At 30.3% G+C, this 19538-nt stretch overlaps 1 protein-coding gene across 8 annotated transcripts; it reads left to right on the top strand.

Moving 5' to 3' along the window:
- Positions 1 to 331: 331 nt before the first annotated feature.
- On the top strand, positions 332 to 19376 carry LOC126768968 (uncharacterized). 8 transcript variants are annotated; one of them, XR_007669287.1, is made up of 11 exons: positions 337 to 443; positions 742 to 845; positions 3432 to 3572; positions 9065 to 9168; positions 9340 to 9504; positions 13066 to 13124; positions 13560 to 13922; positions 15484 to 15679; positions 16827 to 16945; positions 17754 to 17866; positions 18531 to 19376. XR_007669287.1 is itself a non-coding variant. In XM_050487473.1 (10 exons), the coding sequence occupies exons 3-10, from the start codon at positions 3451 to 3453 to the stop codon at positions 18648 to 18650; spliced, it is 1245 nt and encodes a 414-aa protein (XP_050343430.1). In that variant the 5' UTR covers positions 332 to 443; positions 742 to 845; positions 3432 to 3450; the 3' UTR covers positions 18651 to 19376. The 8 variants fall into 8 exon arrangements, 7 of the variants coding, with proteins under 7 accessions (XP_050343430.1, XP_050343432.1, XP_050343435.1 ...); XM_050487473.1 differs by lacking the exon at positions 17754 to 17866 and having other exon boundaries at positions 332 to 443; positions 13563 to 13922; XM_050487475.1 differs by lacking the exon at positions 18531 to 19376 and having other exon boundaries at positions 336 to 443; positions 17754 to 17868.
- The last annotated feature ends 162 nt before the right edge of the window (positions 19377 to 19538 follow it).

The following is a 19538-nucleotide window of genomic DNA, read 5'->3' on the forward strand; positions in this document are numbered from 1 at the left end:
ACAGCTTAATATTTATATGTTCTGTAAAGTTATCCTTAGCAAATAAAAGAATAAATCACAATGTTTAACGATGTAGAACAGACTAATTTTTACCTCTATAATATTTTTTCTTATAATTCCCATACATTTTTAGTAAGGCACAAATAATTTCTTTGTGTTGAACCGGAAACATATAAAAGAGAGCAATAACCCTGATGTTTATTACGAGGAGAACGTTATTGAAATAAAAAGAATTTAAAACTATGTTTTGCTTTCATATATTTTGCTAGGTTAAAAATAGCGAATAAAAATGTCGCATATTTTGTTATAGAAGGTGCTAGTTCATTCGCAGGCCAGAAGCCGTCTTAACCAGAGACGTCTGTCATAGCTCATTACAGTCATTAGTGCACGGGAGTTGAAGTTCAAGGAAAGCATTGCGAAACATAACGCTTTGTTTTTCAAAGGTAAGAGAATTTGTTCAACTGCAACGTGAAAATTTCGTAAAACATTTAAATAAGTTTTATACAAAGTAATTTATTTTTATTTCATGATCTTTATTATTATTTCATGACCTGTATTTTTTCATTATGAAAAATCAGCTTTATTTAAACTTTTATTTTAACTATAGAAATTTAAAAATTTTATAAGCTTATTTTATAATAGTACTTACACAACTTTTCATTAAGTACATGTTATATATGTTTTTAATGAAACAACGTAGTATACAGTCGTACGTATTATGAATTTCATGAAGCATTACAGGTGAGGTCGCAAGCTCTTGCGCCGCAGTGTGGGCGCGCCGCTTACTCGAGCTCAGTTAGAGTCCGGCACCGCCGTCGCTCGCACGAACCTCTCCGCCGCACAAGGTATTATTGACTCACAAAGCTCAACGCTTCAAGTAACATTTGCACTAATAAACGCTTTAAACGTACGTGATTTTTTTATTCATTCGTCATCTGACAACGTCCAAATCCATGACTAACTCTGCGCTCGAATATTCTGTTACAAAAATAATCAACATTACTTCACGATACTGAAAATAGCGCGTCTCATTTTCACGAATAGGTAGAATGCGCTCCGTCAGCATGGAGAAAACTAACGTGCATGTTGTAATTTCCTTTAATAACTTTAACGGTAAATGTAATATAGGAACACATAATTATATGCACTTGCATGTAGATGATTAGTATATGAGACGTGTTTTAAAATAATTTAAAACTATTCTTGTACACCACATGTACAAGAATAGTCCAGATGATATGACAGATATATTTTCATCCTTGATGACGGTATTGTTAACCTTGTCACAACGAACAGCTGTATTGGCATTTAAGCTATTTCAGTCATACTGTTTTAATTTTTCAAACTATATGTAATATTTCAAGTATCCTTGACCTTTTTTACTTTACATCGCCTTCTTATATTACGCGGAAATGAAACACATATACATACTTCAAATATACAATAACGTCAAATCGTTAACGTTTGGACTCTACAACCACTTACCATCAGGTGGAGTAGAGTCATTTGCCCTCCTGGCAAAATAAAAAAATAAAAAAATTATCTCTATAATGGCATTTTGATTTACATACGTCAACGAATAATTCAACAAATAATAGTATTTAAAAAAATGGAATAAGGGTTCATGCTAAAATTTTTTATGGTTTGTTAACTCTTCTAAATCATTCTCACTAGCTTATTAAAAATTAAAAATTCGTTTGTTTAATTGATATTGATATAACTGAAAGCTCCTTATTTTTAAAATGCAATAGAACATGGCCAATATACTTTACATTTAATGTACTGCAATAAACTACTTTCAAGGTGAATTACAAATTTTATGTAGTTCCCTTGTACCTTATTGATTTTTATCATAAAATACAACACCATGATAAAAAAAAAGATATTATTAAGTAGCAGATGCTTAAAAATCGTTTTTTAAGGACAGCAGGACAATGTTTTACTATTTGAGCTAAGGATAAGACCAATAATTGTAATATGTTTCTGTATAAAATATGAATTATATATTTGAAATAAACGCACTCACACACACGTAACTTTTATCTTGACGAAAAAATCTTAATTGTGTAGCGAATCCGTGTTTCTGTATTATATTTAAAAATCGAATCGTCTGTCGGCGTATTCTTTAAATAACGTATCTTTCGAGCAGTAAATGCGAACTTTTTTAGTCGCGCCCACACATTTTCCTCAACACTCTTTGATTTGTTATCTGAATCAACGTATAAGTACGAAATGTTTATGACATTCAAATTACTTCACATTTGTTGAGTATCTATGTCGAATACTATCCGGTACAAATTTGAGTTGCTTGCAATAAAAGCCTGAGATGTCATTAGAATCGTCCTAATTAAAATTATACAAACTGTATTCCGTGAATGGAATGTTGAATAGTTTTATGGTTTAAAAGAAATTTAATTATAGTATATATAACTTCATTTATTATACACTCACAAATACAAGATTTTTGATTAAAATTTCTGATGTCAGCTACTTGCTATTTTAATATAAATAATAATTATTTTTTTATATTTGCTTGTTATGACTTTGCGAACACTAAATGTCTTATCCTCAAATAAATAAATCATTGTCAGTGAAGAAATAATAATTAGTTATTAATATCTGCCTCATTATATATAAATAAAGAAAAAAATAACAACCAAATTAATGAAAAGGCAATGCAAGATGATATCAAGATAACAAACACTTAACTAAAATGTGATTACCACGTAATATCTGGCAAATTCCTAAATTTACAAGGCAAAATTTCTAAAATTATCAACAAGCATATACAAGCATATCGATAATATTCCACCATTGCATAAAAATATGCTTGTATCGGTAAGTTATTTTCTTAAAGCTACCTGTCTCGCACGTGTTTCGGAAAAAATATTATAGCCATCGTCGTCGGTGCCAGGGCTAATAAAATCGTAATAAGACGTCGAGCTTCGTCTCTAACCCGAGGCATGAATCTTACGAGAACGTAATAAAATTACCTCATGAGGAGGATAAAAATTGACAATCCAATTTTTCTTATGTCTAACGCGTAAATACATCTTTCCAATTAATGAGGATAAAAAGATAAAAAAAAAATCTGTAATATAATTCTTGGTTATATATTTATCATTTGTCTCGAATTATTTTTGTGTGAATGTATGTATTATATCTAATGTTTATAAAATATATCTATAGATAGCTATCGATATTTAAGATTCATAAACACTGTCATATAAACAATTTAAGTATGTTTGTATATGTATGTATGTAGAAATAAAAAAATAAGTAATTCATTGCAAGCGATATTAAAATAAAACGTTCTATTGTCAATAACTAAAAAGTTATATACTTTTATTACGTAAGAAAATAATCAAAAATACGCTTATGTCTGTTTTAAGCAACCAGAAACATATATTTATGACCTGATAATATTTCAGCGCAACGAACGACTTCAAAATGGCCACAGGTCCGAAGATAGTGCACAAGCAATTCAACTCGCCCATCGGCTTGTACTCACAACAAAATATCAAGGAGACACTTAACAAGCACCTGCAGAACCTCGAGAACGGCACTGTTGGGTTCGTAACACAAACAATACATGGTTTCTCACCTAACGGAGAGTTAGCGTCCGACTAAGCCTAAACAAATAGCCTTTGAAGGGCGAACACAAATGCAAAACTCTAAATATTACAAACTCGCAAAGTCCACACGAGATAAAATATAGTGTGGTTAAATAGTAAGTGCCAGTCGGTATTACATATGAATTACTATTTTAAAATTTAAAAAAAAAAGCTTAGATCTTGGAAATTAATAAAACTGTTTTTATCATGTATATGTACTTATTAAGCAAAAAACACTCTTTTAAATACATTTCAAACTTGTTATTACAGTTACCATATTTTAGATATAAAAGAATCAATTAAGATGTCCAAATATCTTTGTTTACATTTGATATCATTATATAAATAAAGAGATAATATTTAAATAATATATTAAAATTTAAAACGATTGTCAAAATAAACTTCAGATTTCCGCAGATTCAACCCTTACGAATTGAATTGAAATAAAGAAACACACTGTCACATCTATGATTAAGACTATTAAAATTAAAAGATATTTTAATTAAGTTGTGATATTTTTAAGCAGCATAATTATAATAAGAATAAAAAGATACAAATAAGATGTTAAGAATTACTCATATATAATTAGGATGCTATTGTTGACAGCAAAACCACTTGTGTCAACTGCCAAGGATATTGTACACTTGTTTGAAAATTTCGTTTTGAATTTACTATGAATGTTTTAGATGGATATTATTCGACAATTCTACATTACAGTTTAATTATTCCTTAACTAGATAAACATCATTAATATTAAATTATTTTAATGAACAAGCTAAAGTTTTTTATGGTAGATAACTATATTTATTGAAATTAAAAAAAAAAACATTAAGAACGTTTTTCTGTAGACAGTTCAAAAGTAGACAGATAATGGATCTTATAGATACCGATCGCCTTTCATCATAGACTATATTTATTTTATACGGGGTTTTTCCTTACAATTCCAGAACGTTGTCACTGTTATTTAATCGCTTCGACTGACTTAAACTACTTATTAGAAGCGTTTTGCATTACAAAGTTCCGCCGTTCCTCTTTCGAGTGTGATAGAAAAAATAAATTACGTTAAGACTGAAGAAATATTGCCCAATAAAAGTAATAAATTATGATTCACTTTAAGAAATATATATAGGTGATATAAATATAAAATGCACAATGACGCAGTCTTTGATCATAATGACGCATTGGAATTTTATTTGGCACATTTAATGTATTGTGATCAAAACAATTTGCTTTAAATAGTTATCAACATAAAATGTGACCAACAATGCATTGCTTGATTAAGAAACGGGGTAATAAATATAGTTGAATAATTTTTAAAAGTAAAATGTTCTTTATCTTCTTCGTCGTGACACTCTTGTCAGAGCGGTCGTGGTCGCCATGAAGTATTATGAATTGTTCGGCACAGATGTTATTCGCCTCACGAGCCTTCGCTATATGTCCCTATAAAAAGCCCCGGACGTAGAACGGCGCCGGTTCCTATCGCATGGCAATCGTATTCTCTCTGTTCGTACTTTCATGTCGACTTTCTCAGGAAGGATAGTTGCAGTAATTTCCCCTTCCCTTCTGCACTAATACTTTTGGAGATTATTTCTCCTCTTCTGTCAGGTTACCCATCCAGGTGTTAGTGGTTATACCGCCACAGCACGGTTGCCAGGGCCTCGTCGGTTATCTAGCAGGGGGCAGGTGAGGTTGGCGTTTGGGGTCGACTAGATGGTATTGTTGTTCTCCCCCTTACCCCCTAAGTAAAATGGATCAGCATTTTAATATAGCACTGTTGGACTAAGGAAAATGTTTTTCTTCACCGCCAAACAAGGGTAAATTATAAACGCAAATAGATTTTGTTTCAAATAAATCCATTTTCCTCCACTGGATTTTATTATCAACAGCTCCAAAAGTATTGATCATAACTCAATCGTTTTCAAAATTAAGAATTTAAATTAACAATAACATTAAATTATTGATAACCTATTTAGGAACTTGCTTAAAATTCTATAGCAAACCCACATATATACAAATACAGATAAATATAATATTGTCATATTGTATGTATATTAATATAAAATTAACTAAATAAAAGAAAACTTTAAAATTCGTTCGCAGTACTTCTATATACACAGATTTCATAGACATAATATAGATTCTATAGACAACGTCTATGTTGTGAACACTAAAGATATTTTGTTGTTGTCTTCACATAATTACTATTTCATGTATGCATCGTTAAAATTTTACAAGTGCCTCAATAGGCATTTTGGCGTCATGCGCGTCTTCGGGTCACTGACATTTGTGTAGATGAAATTTAACTTCCCGTTTCCATTACAGACATTCCCATATAGCTTTGAAGGGATACCAAAATAATATATTTCAATTTAGTTAATATTACTAATACTTAATAAAACTCAGCCTATTCGGTGTTAAGTCAAAGTTTAACAACAAAAAATAATAAATATAATTCTACGATACTTTAATTATAACAATAAAAATAGTAATTTTTTTTAAATCTTATTACTTCAATGCAGTGGTGCAAGTAAACTTGCATATTTTTTTATTCTAATTTAATTTAGGGAATTTTATCCTACACAGGCACGTCAGTCCCAGTATCCCTTTTAAATTTTTATAATATTCATTAGAATTTATTGCTCCTAAAGAAAATTCCAAGCGCATCCTAGCAGATTCTGATAAAGGATCTGATAGAATGCTTTGAACTAACCGAACAACTAACAAACATACTTTTAAATTATTTAAAAGTAACTTTCTCTGATTCTGTGTCACAACTATTTAAGATGATCTATCGATTAATCAACACACAACTTAAACTAAGACAAAGAGGCCCGATAGTAAGAGAAAACTTGTGATTCGAAACGTAGAATCAAATGAATTATCTACCATTTCTTTTGTCTTTCCAGGGTGCCCCCTCAATCTTCAACTTATTCTAATCGTTTTTTGTGTATTTTTTTCGGTATATCAACTCAAATTAATATATAGTTTTTGAAATTAGTCTACAATCACGTATATTAGTTTTAACATTCTACCTGCGAACCCACGACGAGAAAATAGCTTATATGAATTCTAAAATATAATTTAATATAAGAAAAAATATATAGTATATATAAGTATTGGTAACAATTGGTACAGTTTTAACCGTGTGTAGTCACCACTCATATAGTAAATTGGAGACATCGATGCCGGCGTATGCGCCTGCGCAGTATACAGCACGGCCTGTCGACGCATAGTAATGCGTTTACGCGAGAAATTATAACCTAACTTTTAAATTAGATAAAATATAACTCATTTATAATATATCGTATTGTTGTTTTAAATAACGTGCTATGAATATAAGTGCGATCGCACTAGAAATGCATTGACTATTTATAAAACTTTACATTGCTTTCTGCTCTACGCAGCAAAATCGATAAATTAAAACCATTAATACAATTTCTTATAACACATTGTTAACAAACATCCTGGAAGAATAAATTGGGCAAACAATTGAAAAGTTACACTACACTAAAGGGTTTAAATTTATTGAATCCCTTCAATAAATATCAGTTGATACTTGCGGCAATAATACGAGTATATCCAGTGAAGTTATTGCTAATTAAACCGTAACTAATTGTAAGCGCAATATGGCTATTGTCATTGAAAGGAATAGGTAAGTACATTATAAAGTTAAATATGTATTTTAATTTAAATTTTAATTAATAATAATTGACTATAATATGTTAGATAAGACCTCTTTTGGGATATATTTTAAAATGTGACAAATATTCACTAACAAGGCTAACAGCCTTTACTGTTACTGTTTACTACATTTACGATAGTATGTATTTAATATTCTACATGATGATAACATTGTGAATTAATATAATATTTCCAACATATATAATATTTAAATTCAATATATTTTTTTATAATTTTCTAACAGAGATAATTAATTTGTTGAGCTTTTTATGTGTGGTCATATTCGAACACTCAGATTGACAATTTTAGTCCTATTATTCGTAACAAATGTTATACTCCTGTGGAAAATATAATTATAAATAAAAATAATCAACATTATTTTAATAAATATATAAAATATTTATTCAGGGAAAAGTAGAGTGGTTAGATATATTGCAACTATACTAATGTATATCAATATTTTATGATTTTTTTATAATAATAATAATATGTGTTTGTTTATCATGTGTCATTGCACGTGATTTATGTGACACTGACACACGATCTCGTTACCAATAAAGGTACTGAGAGGTGAAAACAAACCTGATTCTTTATATGACCTCAATTGTAAATATTGTGAACAAGAATACTGGAAAACGTCGTTAACATTAATAATATGTATACACACATATACATCCCAATTAGATGTCATAATAATATTTTACAACGCGTAAAAAGTAGCTGGGAACTTTAATTAAATTTGTATCGAGTTCGTGAATAAGTATCGACTTATAAGATTTTTGTTACTAAAATAATAAATTAATCAAAGTATCCAGACGACAGCTAATGTTCTCCGAAACAAACGAATAAGTCTGTATTCAGTATAATAGTCTTTTTGCAATGATATATGGGACGCTTAGGTAAATTATTGTATTAGCGTAATTTTGGATATGCTATTACTGTAATGTAGAGTTTTAGAACAGAGATCATTTTTTCATTCGTTAATACTAAAGTATTAAAACATTTAAATTTAATTAATATATCCTTAATTGACACTTAAGTCATAATCTTATATATTTTGAAAAACAAAAGAGTGCGACAAACAGACGTAATAAATATCCTTCAAATGTTATGACTGTCTTATTTAATAAATGTTGTTAAATAAATTGGATAAAAAAGAATTCTAACCTGAAACGTAATTAATTACAATGGAATTAATTAAGGCTCTAATTAGATTTTGTTTTAAGCGTCCATACGCATTGATTGATAGAATTCGAAACTGCGAAATACAATCAACGCAAAGTTAACTCTAACGCTTTGTCACAAGTTCTTGCTCCGGGTTCCCACGACAAGTTTCCTGTATCGCTCTATAAAGTTACTTTTTTGTAATCGACATTCTGAATACCATTGGAAATTTATTCATTGAATACAGAGAAAATTTCTATTACACGTTTTATTACATCTTTTGTATGCCAGGTTTTCATTTTTATATATTTCTTAATGTGCGTTAGTAATAGTGTAACTACACGCACAATGGACATTACATCTTAGTTTCTAAGGTTAGATTTAGCATGATTTAAGGGATGAACCAATTTATTTGAGCATTAGTGACTAGTACTACATATCACCAGGAAGGTAACCCCATTTGCCACTCTACCTAAATTAAATAATTAAAAAATAAACAACATTTTTTCAAAAATGCTGAAGACTATTATTTATACTTATAAAATGTCCAATTCCAGTCACACATTCACATGATAATGGAGAAAAAAACAATACTTTTTTTGCAGAATTGACTTTAACAACCCTGTAACCGATAAGCCGGCAAATCTTGCTAATTCAGCCGTTCTGCGTATGCTTGAGGAAGAAGAACGAAACCGAAAAGGCTTACCAAGTAAGTATTCAAATATTGTATATCTGATATACATATCTATATACAATGCCATTTTATAATCGAAACAAATAAAAAAAAAACTGGACATATACAATACAGTTTTGATTATAGTATTGGCATTGTGATTTAGTCAAAGTCCCTACTAACGTTTTCAAATCAATGCTTTGTCAGAGTTAGACCCCACCCAAATCCAGGCGATTTTGGAAAATCTCGTTTTCACCAAGCGAAGATTTGACCAGATTTGGCCGCCTAGAAAGACGAAATCTGACCGTTGTTGGAACGGCCAAGTCAACTCCACGTCATATATTTATTCAGAACTAATGAAGGCTACTAAAGGTACCCTAGTTGGTGGAGTATCAAATTAATACACCACTCTCACGTAGCACATGTAACCAATGAAAATGTAATGTTATTCGAATAGATGCATCGAGTCCATGTAGTCTAGCACACATTTAACGTGTCTGAGTCACAAGTATGTTGCTCGCGAAGTGCAAGAAGGTGTAAAAATAAACACGATATAAGCGAGATAAACCTTGATGTTTTAATACGACACTACATACTGAAACAATTTCAATCTTGTAACTATTTTGAGGTAAATAATAGAACATAAGAACACTCTTATTAAATCTATTTCTGTCTAATAATTTATGTTCTAATATCCTAATAATACATACAACTGACAAAAAATCTCATATCATCATAACACGTCATTTTTTGACACCTACTTGCTGTGAATATTGATCATTGGTATTAGAAAAGCTTAGCAAGAATTTTAAGGTATTTTGTATTCGAAGTTCGCTCGTCGTACTTTGTTATCTTTAGTAGATATTTAAGTGCGAACGAAAACCAACGAAAATGTTAGACAAAATAGTAATTAGTAAAATAATTTTTATTTTAAATTTGTATACCTTAACCGTAACAGCCTTTGAATGTCCCACTGCTGGGCTAAAGTCTTTTTGAGGAGAAGGTTTTGCAGTTTATTCCACTACGCTGCTCCAATGCTGGTTGGTGGAATACACATGTGGCAGATTTCAGTGAAATTAGACACATGCAATTAGACACATTTCCTCACGATGTTTTCCTTCACCATAAAGCACGAGATGAATTATAATCATAAAGTAAGCACATGAAAATTCAGTGGTGCTTGCCCGGGTTTGAACCCACGATCATCGGTTAAGATTCACGCGTTCTTACCACTGGGCCATCTCGGCTCTTATGTATGTATGTAATGTTATGTATGTAAATTTGTATGTTCCTTGATATTATATAACTACAATAATTATTTATTATATTTAATATACTACAATACAATAAATATTATTTTTTATTATACTATTTTTATATTTTATTTTTTTAGAGACTTTTGACATAGGTACTATTAAATATACTACTAATATATATTATGGATATGATAATAATGTTTCCAAAACAAAAGTATTTTAATTTAAAGTCAAATACTTTTGGCAATAATAGTGCTAAATTTAATTAGAGGCACATTTATTTATTTTTTACTTAGATAAGTAATGTAATAAAATGAAAATAACGTAATTCTTCAATTATTTTTTTAAATGTTTTTAAATATTGTATTATTATGGTATTATAATTGGTTGAGCTAGCAACCATTTTTCTTTGACGTAACGTATAACTATTTTTGATAACTCTCAATAACTTTTGCGAGCGTCCTATGAATCAATGTTTAATATTAAACCGCGCTGAAAAGATGTAGCGAGTGCGTACCTGTTGCTTTCAACACGTGAACACTAATAGCGCATATCTTTATAAAACTAATATTATATATAATGATTTTTTCTTCATCGGTTGACATTGAAATAACAGTAAAAATATATCGAGATTTAAGTCTTCCTTAGTTAGTTAGTCTTAGTAACAAGTTTAATCAATTTAAAGACTTTATTTTAAAACATGTTAAATTTTAATTTATCTATGCACAAGTGCTTAATTTTATGTTTACGTAAAATATATATACAATCTTTAAATACGGTAACCGCTAATTGAACATCAACCCCAAAACTGATTAAAAATAATTTTATAATCTCAAATAATTACGCTGACATAATTAATGTTATTATTAATATTGCATGACATACTGTGGTTGCCAATTAACCTTGTAACTACAGTTACTTTGATACCTACCTTGTAATAATTATGAATCATATCAATTTAATAAAATATTACAGAAAAATATTTTAATTTAATATGGATCTTGATATCATATTTATTTAAAGGTAAAAATTCTGTTTCTCTAGTAGGCTTATACCTAAAAGGCACGTAAATAATAATAATTATAAATTTGTAAACAATCGCTAATTCAGTCGAGTGATGATTCAGCTTTGCGTGTCATTTGCTTTTATGCCAAACAATGCCAATGAGTCAATGAGTTAAATAGGAACTAAAAAAAGATAATATGTTTGACACAATATTGTCTTGAACGTCATAAATACTCTTTAGAATACCCGAGTAACTATGTTGTATATAATTTATGAACAGTTCGTGGTTCAATGGGCTAGATAATTAAGAATTATGGCTATGTATCATAATAATCTAAGGATAACAAAGCCGCCAATTTGAATCAAAGTTTACGGTTCCAAGATATTCAAAATATATATTGCTGAATTGTGTAGAGCTATAATTACCCTATTATAAAATAAAGATAATTTTCATAACAAAGAAAACTTTATATTTATTTACACATATACAATTTGAAGGGTGTTATTATTTTGTTTCATCCTGCATTACATTTCAATAGCGACTATCATAAGGTGAGTATTTCGATTTATTTATACAAAGATAAGCGCGAATGGGACACGAGCTGTATCATAGAGGTGTGGTGTCTCGAAATATATGTATTAGTTATTTCCGCGCCTACACACCTGGCAAGAGTCGAGAACTCATACGTAGTCCTGATCTGCCAGCAGCAAGACTGACGTGCTTCTTAATACCGTGAGTCTTACATATTCGAAATTACTTATGTATACCATCAGTATTATTGACTTACAGTGTGTAATATTATTATACAATTACTTAGATATTAGAAAAAAACCTGTTCTTAATTATTGTTTGTTTTAAAAGACTTTTAGATAAACTTTAACAAAATGTGAATTGTATAATATTTTTTTCTTAAGGTATTCATATATAAACATTTTGATCAAAATTAAATTTAAGCGATAATATGATACTTTTTTAAATGCGCGCAGAGTGCTTTCGGTTGCTGGCATGCAGCCCTTTCATTACATGTTAACAAAAACACAATAAACTGTTTAAAGACACACTTTTATATTTCTATTTTGCACGAGTTTTAATTACATTTTCGAAACAAATTTAAAATGTAGAAAAATGTAATAATTGTTTATATATCATAAGTAAGAACTTTGCTACAAACCAAACGAAATAACAAAAGAAATGTATTTAATTATTAACAGTGGTGTGCAAACTGGTGAAATACAAAAACAAATTACAGCTAATTTGTTTAAAGAGAAAGAAGCACCTTGTATTGCCAGCAATTTTTCGTGTTAATCATATTTTAAAAAGAAATAAAAATTCATAAATATCCTCTATAAATTTCACTTTTCACAGATATAAATGTTTGTCTCAAATGAAAACCGGTTATTTTTTCTTCGATCCTCTGGCGCAAATCCAAAAACACTTTGGGCCAAGCTAATTTAAAGCAGAATGTGACGTAATAAGTAACTCAGTATTGTACATTGAACGTGTTTTCTCCAGATTACACCGAAACCAGCCAGATCGTATATCTTGATAGATACAGACAATACGAAGGCAGACATTTTAATGTTGGTTAATAAAATGAATATTCATTTTTCTTGTTTTTTTTTTAACCGAATATTATTAAAGTTTTAATTACACTATTTAACTTTGTTTCAGGCCAAAAGAAAGTAGTGTGGCCCCCTACGCCGGAAACAAACGGTTATCACCAGCAGCAGGTAATTCATTGAATACATATTATATAGTTTTTGTACATACAGACAAGAGCTGCATATATCGCTTCAACTTAGATAGCACAATAATAGCATGAACAACTATAGTAAACCACGACTCATGTATATAAATAAATCAAGCCTTTCTTCAAAATTTTCATGCCGAGTTTTTTGATATTTTTTCCACCAACAATTTAATATTCCACAAAGACTTTATCAAAGAATAGTTTCTAATTCGTATTTCATTCGTCGCTATAAATTAAAATTACTCAAAGCTACCTACAAGTTTTTACTTTTATTTAATTCAGTATCATGTTTTAATTATTCAAATATGTATGTATATTTTTATATTTACGACCAATGTATAAAAATATTTTATTACTCTATATCTACGTAAATAAAAAAGGATACAGTCCACATTGTTATATTTATGCTCTACAGCAGAGTCCTGCAAACTACAACAACGCACAGCATTCTCCGTCCCAGCAACAATATTCCCCACAGCAACAGTATTCTCCACAACCTCAACAACAACCTCAGTACCACTCTCAATATCAACCTCCCCAAATCCAACCCCAAAACCAGTTTCCTCAATCATACCAAGCGGCTCAGTCGCAACCTGCTCATTGCGAAGGACGGCGTCAAGAAGCCACAGGGCTAAGTAAGCTGATCCCAGTGGGGCCAGGTCTCACCGCCTCCCCAGTCGCCCCGTCTTATCGCCAGGGTCCACTATCGCCTAGCGCGCAACCTTACCGGCAACAACAGAGCCGCTGGGCACCCGTTCCGGCCCCTACTTCCCCCCAGGTAGAGTGCTTATCTCAGATTCGTCGCGGAAGATGCACGCATGACCTCTTGACGGCGTTATTATTAGTGTTTTGTAGTTTTTTTTTTTAATTTTAATTTTATTAATTTCCTCAATGATAATCTCTAAATGTCTTTTTTTGTCATTGGGCCGCATATTACAGCTAAAATGAACAAGCATGCCAACAACGAGTTGTGTTAAAGTGAAAACTTTGTGGCGATAATACTAGCGGTAGCTTGTAGTCAACAAGTGAATGGCTTGCACTAGGTGTAATTGTACTCACTACTGTGTAGTAAGTACAATTGAAAACTGTCAATTTGACAAGCAATGTTCATAGAATATTCACATTGTATTGAATGTATTCACTTTATCGATTAGAAGATTTCATTGTCTTGTTCTACTTTCGAGATCATACACTTGATAATTTGTATGTACCTACTACTTACATTGCTTTATGTAAAATCGCTATTAACAATGTGAAGTAGATATTTGTTTTTAAATATAAAGTAATACCATGTCACGCTATCTCTATTTACATTTGCATTGCAACAATATCATGAATATTCATAATAACATAATCATCTGATTTAAATTAGTTTTTAAATGATAACAATTGACGGCAATCATTGTATAAGTAAGGTAAAGGTTATCTTATCTGTATCCCCATTTGATCGCTGAATTAAATGATTCTCTGAGCTCTTATAAGCTTTTTGCAATCGTCGTTAACAAGATTAAATTTAAAGTTCCCCCGGTTCAATATGTAGATTTCACCGAAATTAACGAGTAAAAAATTTTTTTTATTATTTTATTAGTTATTCTTTCACAAATAAAACTTCAAAGTTATTTTAATTAAATTATTTAATACAATTAAACTATTATACATTCTGCATGAAAATCAAATAATACTAACTCTACGCTTTTTGTTATATATTATACATATGTTGTCATAATAATTTTATTGAATAAAACGCCTATTTATTAACATGAAATTGTATTTATTAATTGACAAAATATTAAAATATCAGTTGAATTTTATTCTAGCAGCAAATAGGTACCTTGCCCTACGAAGGGGTTTTTGACTTTGCGGAGACAGATACTTGGTGTACAATTTTGTTTTACTTCTCATGTTACTACAATATTTGTCACTTTTTATTTTTAAAACTTTAGCAATACACAATGTTATAAATTTTATATAGTGTTCACCACGATCTTATTAATCAGTCTGATTAACACCATGATCGCACGCTGCTATTTTTAATCATCGAATCTTTATTAAAAAAAGTGATGTATTTAGAACCGTTAATTATAGATAGAAACAATATATGTATGTACATATCTATGCATTCTAGCTTGCATCATATTTTAGTCAATTATAGAGCCCTCATTTCGTATCCATTTGGTACTTTTCATGAGTTATATATCCGGCTCTCATAGTCATATCATACTTCAAAATTTTAAACACAAAAATTTATCATAATTGGCTTAATAGTTTAGCGTGTCGATGTCACAAACAGGCAATTAAATGGAGAGTTATATATAAAAATTCTAATTCACATTTCACAGCCTCAATACAATCAACCACAGTATTCGCCGCAAGCGCAATACTCACCACAGCCGCAGTACTCTGAGCCCGTGTACCAATCACAACAGAAACCCTTTGAACCACCACCGACAACCATAACATTGCGCCCGCAACAACCCGTACACCAACAACCTTCGCCGGTATTTGCTAGCCAGCCCGCTACAGCTTCATTTAAAGGTATAATACAATTTATTTATCGTGATAAAATACTTAATTAGTCAATAACACTAACGTTGTTTATGACATGGGACCAATGCCAGATTGTCCTTTCATGCGGGTATTTTTACCATGTAACAATTTAGCATTTGAAATAAACAGCGGTATGTAATATAACTAGGACTATATATATACATTTAAATCAAATATTGTCATATTTTTTTACATTATTATTCATTATTAATAATCGAGTGAAACTTATAACATTCGATGGATACTTTGCCATGAATATGTCTAAATAGATCCAATTTCGTAAAAAAATACTTGAATTTAGAGTATATTACGATGTCGATAAATAATATGTCAAATATTATTATTATTATGACAGGAAAAAATTTACTTATAGAAAAATTATATTTACAGATACCGAAGTATTATTAAAATCATTTTCTACCACATTCGTTTAACTCAATTATTATTATTATTACGATTTTCATATAAATAACAAAACAAAGACTTTTCTTTATTTGATATTTTAGCAATACTTATCTTTGATAAACTATAAATTGTGTCGTTAGATTTGTGTAGAGATATATTATTAAAAATCTTGTGTGTTTTATTGATGCCTTTGAAGCTGCAAGTAATAAAACTTACAATAACAGTATAAAAGCATGTAATTTTCTTGGAACAACTTCGCACACAGCACTTTGTCGATGTAAGTATATTGTTTTTAAAACTGCTTTTTTATATGTCTCCGCGAAGCTTTTCAAAACTGACTCGTAACACGTAAAAGCTTTCATATTACATCAGAAAAATATCGTTCTTAGACTTTATGGAATACTAAAACAAACATTAAAGTTCTTTTTCCTAAACGCACCGGTAAATATAATACAAAACTTACTATAAATTAATTACGAAAAGAGAGCTTATTCAATTAGGTAGATTATAATGTAAATAATATATAGGGTTATTAGCAAAGCTTACCTATTAGTTAATTTATTAAATATAACTTTGAAATTGATTAAGTCTACAAAATGTGTAACGAAGGATTATTGGGTTATAATAAGACTAACAAAACTTGTATCATTACATAATATATGATGTATATCGCTTTAATTATTTTATATAAAACATATTTATTTAAATAATGTTATTTACGTTTGAACAGGAGGCATAAACATGCGTGGGGACCAGAAGTGGCCGCCACAATCTGTAAAAGAGGCTGTGGCTGCAGAAAATGAAGCAAGGAGGCAACTCGCGAAAGGACCTGCTTGCAGACCGCGCAAGGTTAATTTATAATTTTATTAATGTGTTTTGAAGGTGAAAAATAAATAATTTTATTTTCAATTGTCCCAAACTAATCATGCACGTTCTTTACACAAAAACTTAAATTGAAATATTTAAGTTAATAAAAATAATAAGTAATTAGAAGTGCAGTAAGTACAGTAACATTTTCGTCTTCCGATATTACGTTTACCGATAAAAGCTGCTTACCGCTTTTGTGGGTGAACAGTGAACTTGAGAAATTCGGCTCAACAGATCCGATGTAACCATTTATGAGCTTATGTAAAAATACCACATCGTTTAGTTTACGTCGGGTGATGTAAGACACTCTTTTGTGTTATCCTGTAAAATAAAATTGTGTGAATCGTTTTTGCATGCTTTCTAAGCAATCGTTTTGTATCTGGTACAGTAATAGCCTGTTAATGTTTCACTGCTGGACTAAGGCTTCCTCTCCCTTTTGAGGAAACAGTTTGGATCTTATACTACCACGCTGCTCCAATGTATCTGGCAACTAGGTTTCAATTGGACCATACCCTAGTTTGCTTTTAACTAATGAGGCTGACATGTAAATTTTTTTAAACTGTGAAGTGATAACCGTTGTATTTATATATGTATTTGACTATATAACCCTATACCCGAAGATTCCTTGGACTGCCAACAAATAAATGAAAACATAAAAATAAAGAAACCGGTTGTTGGATTCAAACAAATTATACATTGGCGTCGAAAGTTTCCAATTATATAAAAGAATTTAGAGCGATTTATATAGAATTATTCTTTAATTGTTGAACGAAACCGTTATCTGTTTTAGCTGCGGCAGTTATCACTAGCCGAATTACTTGCCATGAACGAGGTCTAAGCGTCCATCGCGTTCCGACTCGCTTGCTAGTCGGTATACCTATGCCGGACTTTAATATGCCATTAGTAAGTGATGCTACGGACCTGTGTGACTATTTTGTCGAAATACTTCTATTAACTCAAAGCACTTTCTTAAATAAATCGGTAGACGTAACAAGCTAACGCGTTTAGATATTATGGTAAATTTTTAATGTAGAATCATATAATTGGCTATACAGATTCGAATCGTATAAACATTAATAATTATTATCTCTTTATTTTTTTTCTTAATTAGGCTTGACACTGTAGAAACTTACCAACTCGGATCAGTCACTTGCATGTCGCTAAATGTAGCCATTCGGTAATATTATCAATTTTGTTTCTCGCCTTCATAGCTCAACGGTGCCCGCAAATAAGTAGCATGTCTCGTTAGTTCAATATGCTGGCTGTCTTCGTGACACTCGTAGATATGATTGTTGCCTCTTGCGCTATATTCGTACCTATGGCAACCTAATTAAGCGTTAAACTTATACTAGAGTATAAATTTAATGCGTTAAAGCATTTTCAAGCACTAAATGTACGTAAAGTAGAAGTTTAAGGGAAAAAATGATAATATTTTAATTTATTTTCATATCACGCTCATTTCTTTATGTTTTATAAAATATATATTTCTAATCATGAAACCTAAAAATATAAATAATAATATTATTATATAAAACATACAAGTTTAATATAAAATTCGATGTTACAGGTAAAAAAGGACTACTCGTCCTTCTTCTCGCAACATGCCTTAAACCACAGTTACACCAGTTACCGCGTCCCACCAGGCACACAGCACTTTGACTACCAGTCGGGGCAATCCTCATATTAAATTATTAAAGCAGCCTAGGGATATGTTCATTTGCTGTCATGGAAAAGCTCACTAACACCGTCCCTATGGTATGGTGCTAATGCTAGTTGTTTCTAATCATGAATTTTCGAATTTCATTTGTCTATAATTAACTTTATTAAAAAAACACTATTATATTCAATAAAAATTCGAATATTATCATCATTGTCATTTTCATGTTTAAAAATGTCTGTCCTAACACGGACATCAAGTTTAAGTACTTGTAAAGGCTTTTGTGTATTAAAGTCTTCGTGCATGTGCTTGATTGGATGAAATCACAATCAGTACATAATACAGTTATTATTTATTTTATATACATATTAATCATTACGTAGCTTGTAAGGTAATTGTAAAAAAATACCATATCGCGCTTAAATTTTGTCATTTTCCCATTTTAACTTAAAATGAATATTGCAACGAACTATATGAATGTGCGGCTTTAAAATGCGAACATTAGCGAATTTAAGCTTTTTAACCAATCTCCTTAAATTTCCTGTAACAATGATTTTAATAAAATATTCTCGGAAGTATTTATACATTAAGACAGCCAATGTTGACTCCAGTATAAATTTGTGTTTGGCTAAGCTTTATGTGTATGTACCTAGTCAACAAGAAATCGCCTGAATTAATTTGTAAATAAAATGTTCAATTTAATGTATTGTTTATTCAATCATTTATATTTTATTTAATAAATATTATTAAAGCCAATGTTTTTTATTATTATTTTTTATATTTATTTTAGAAACAGTTACATAATATGTCTATTCTATTAAGTAGAATAGTTGCATAAGAGGCCACTGGCGTCCTTGTAGCTAAAGCAGCAATCTCTTCCAGGGAACCTTCAGACAGAGTACTGATTATAAAATTTGA

The sequence above is a fragment of the Nymphalis io genome, chromosome 6, assembly GCF_905147045.1.
Source record: "Nymphalis io chromosome 6, ilAglIoxx1.1, whole genome shotgun sequence".
Taxonomy (NCBI): Eukaryota; Metazoa; Arthropoda; class Insecta; order Lepidoptera; family Nymphalidae; genus Nymphalis; species Nymphalis io.

Bases quoted from the DNA above. Each gene is read 5' to 3' on its own strand.
- LOC126768968 (XM_050487471.1), top strand. From the start codon at position 3,451: ATGGCCACAGGTCCGAAGATAGTGCACAAGCAATTCAACTCGCCCATC. The intron at 3,573-9,064 runs GTTCGTAACACA...CTTTTTTTGCAG, and splicing joins CTCGAGAACGGCACTGTTGG to AATTGACTTTAACAACCCTG. The intron at 9,505-13,065 runs GTACCCTAGTTG...ACTTTGTTTCAG, and splicing joins ACTAATGAAGGCTACTAAAG to GCCAAAAGAAAGTAGTGTGG.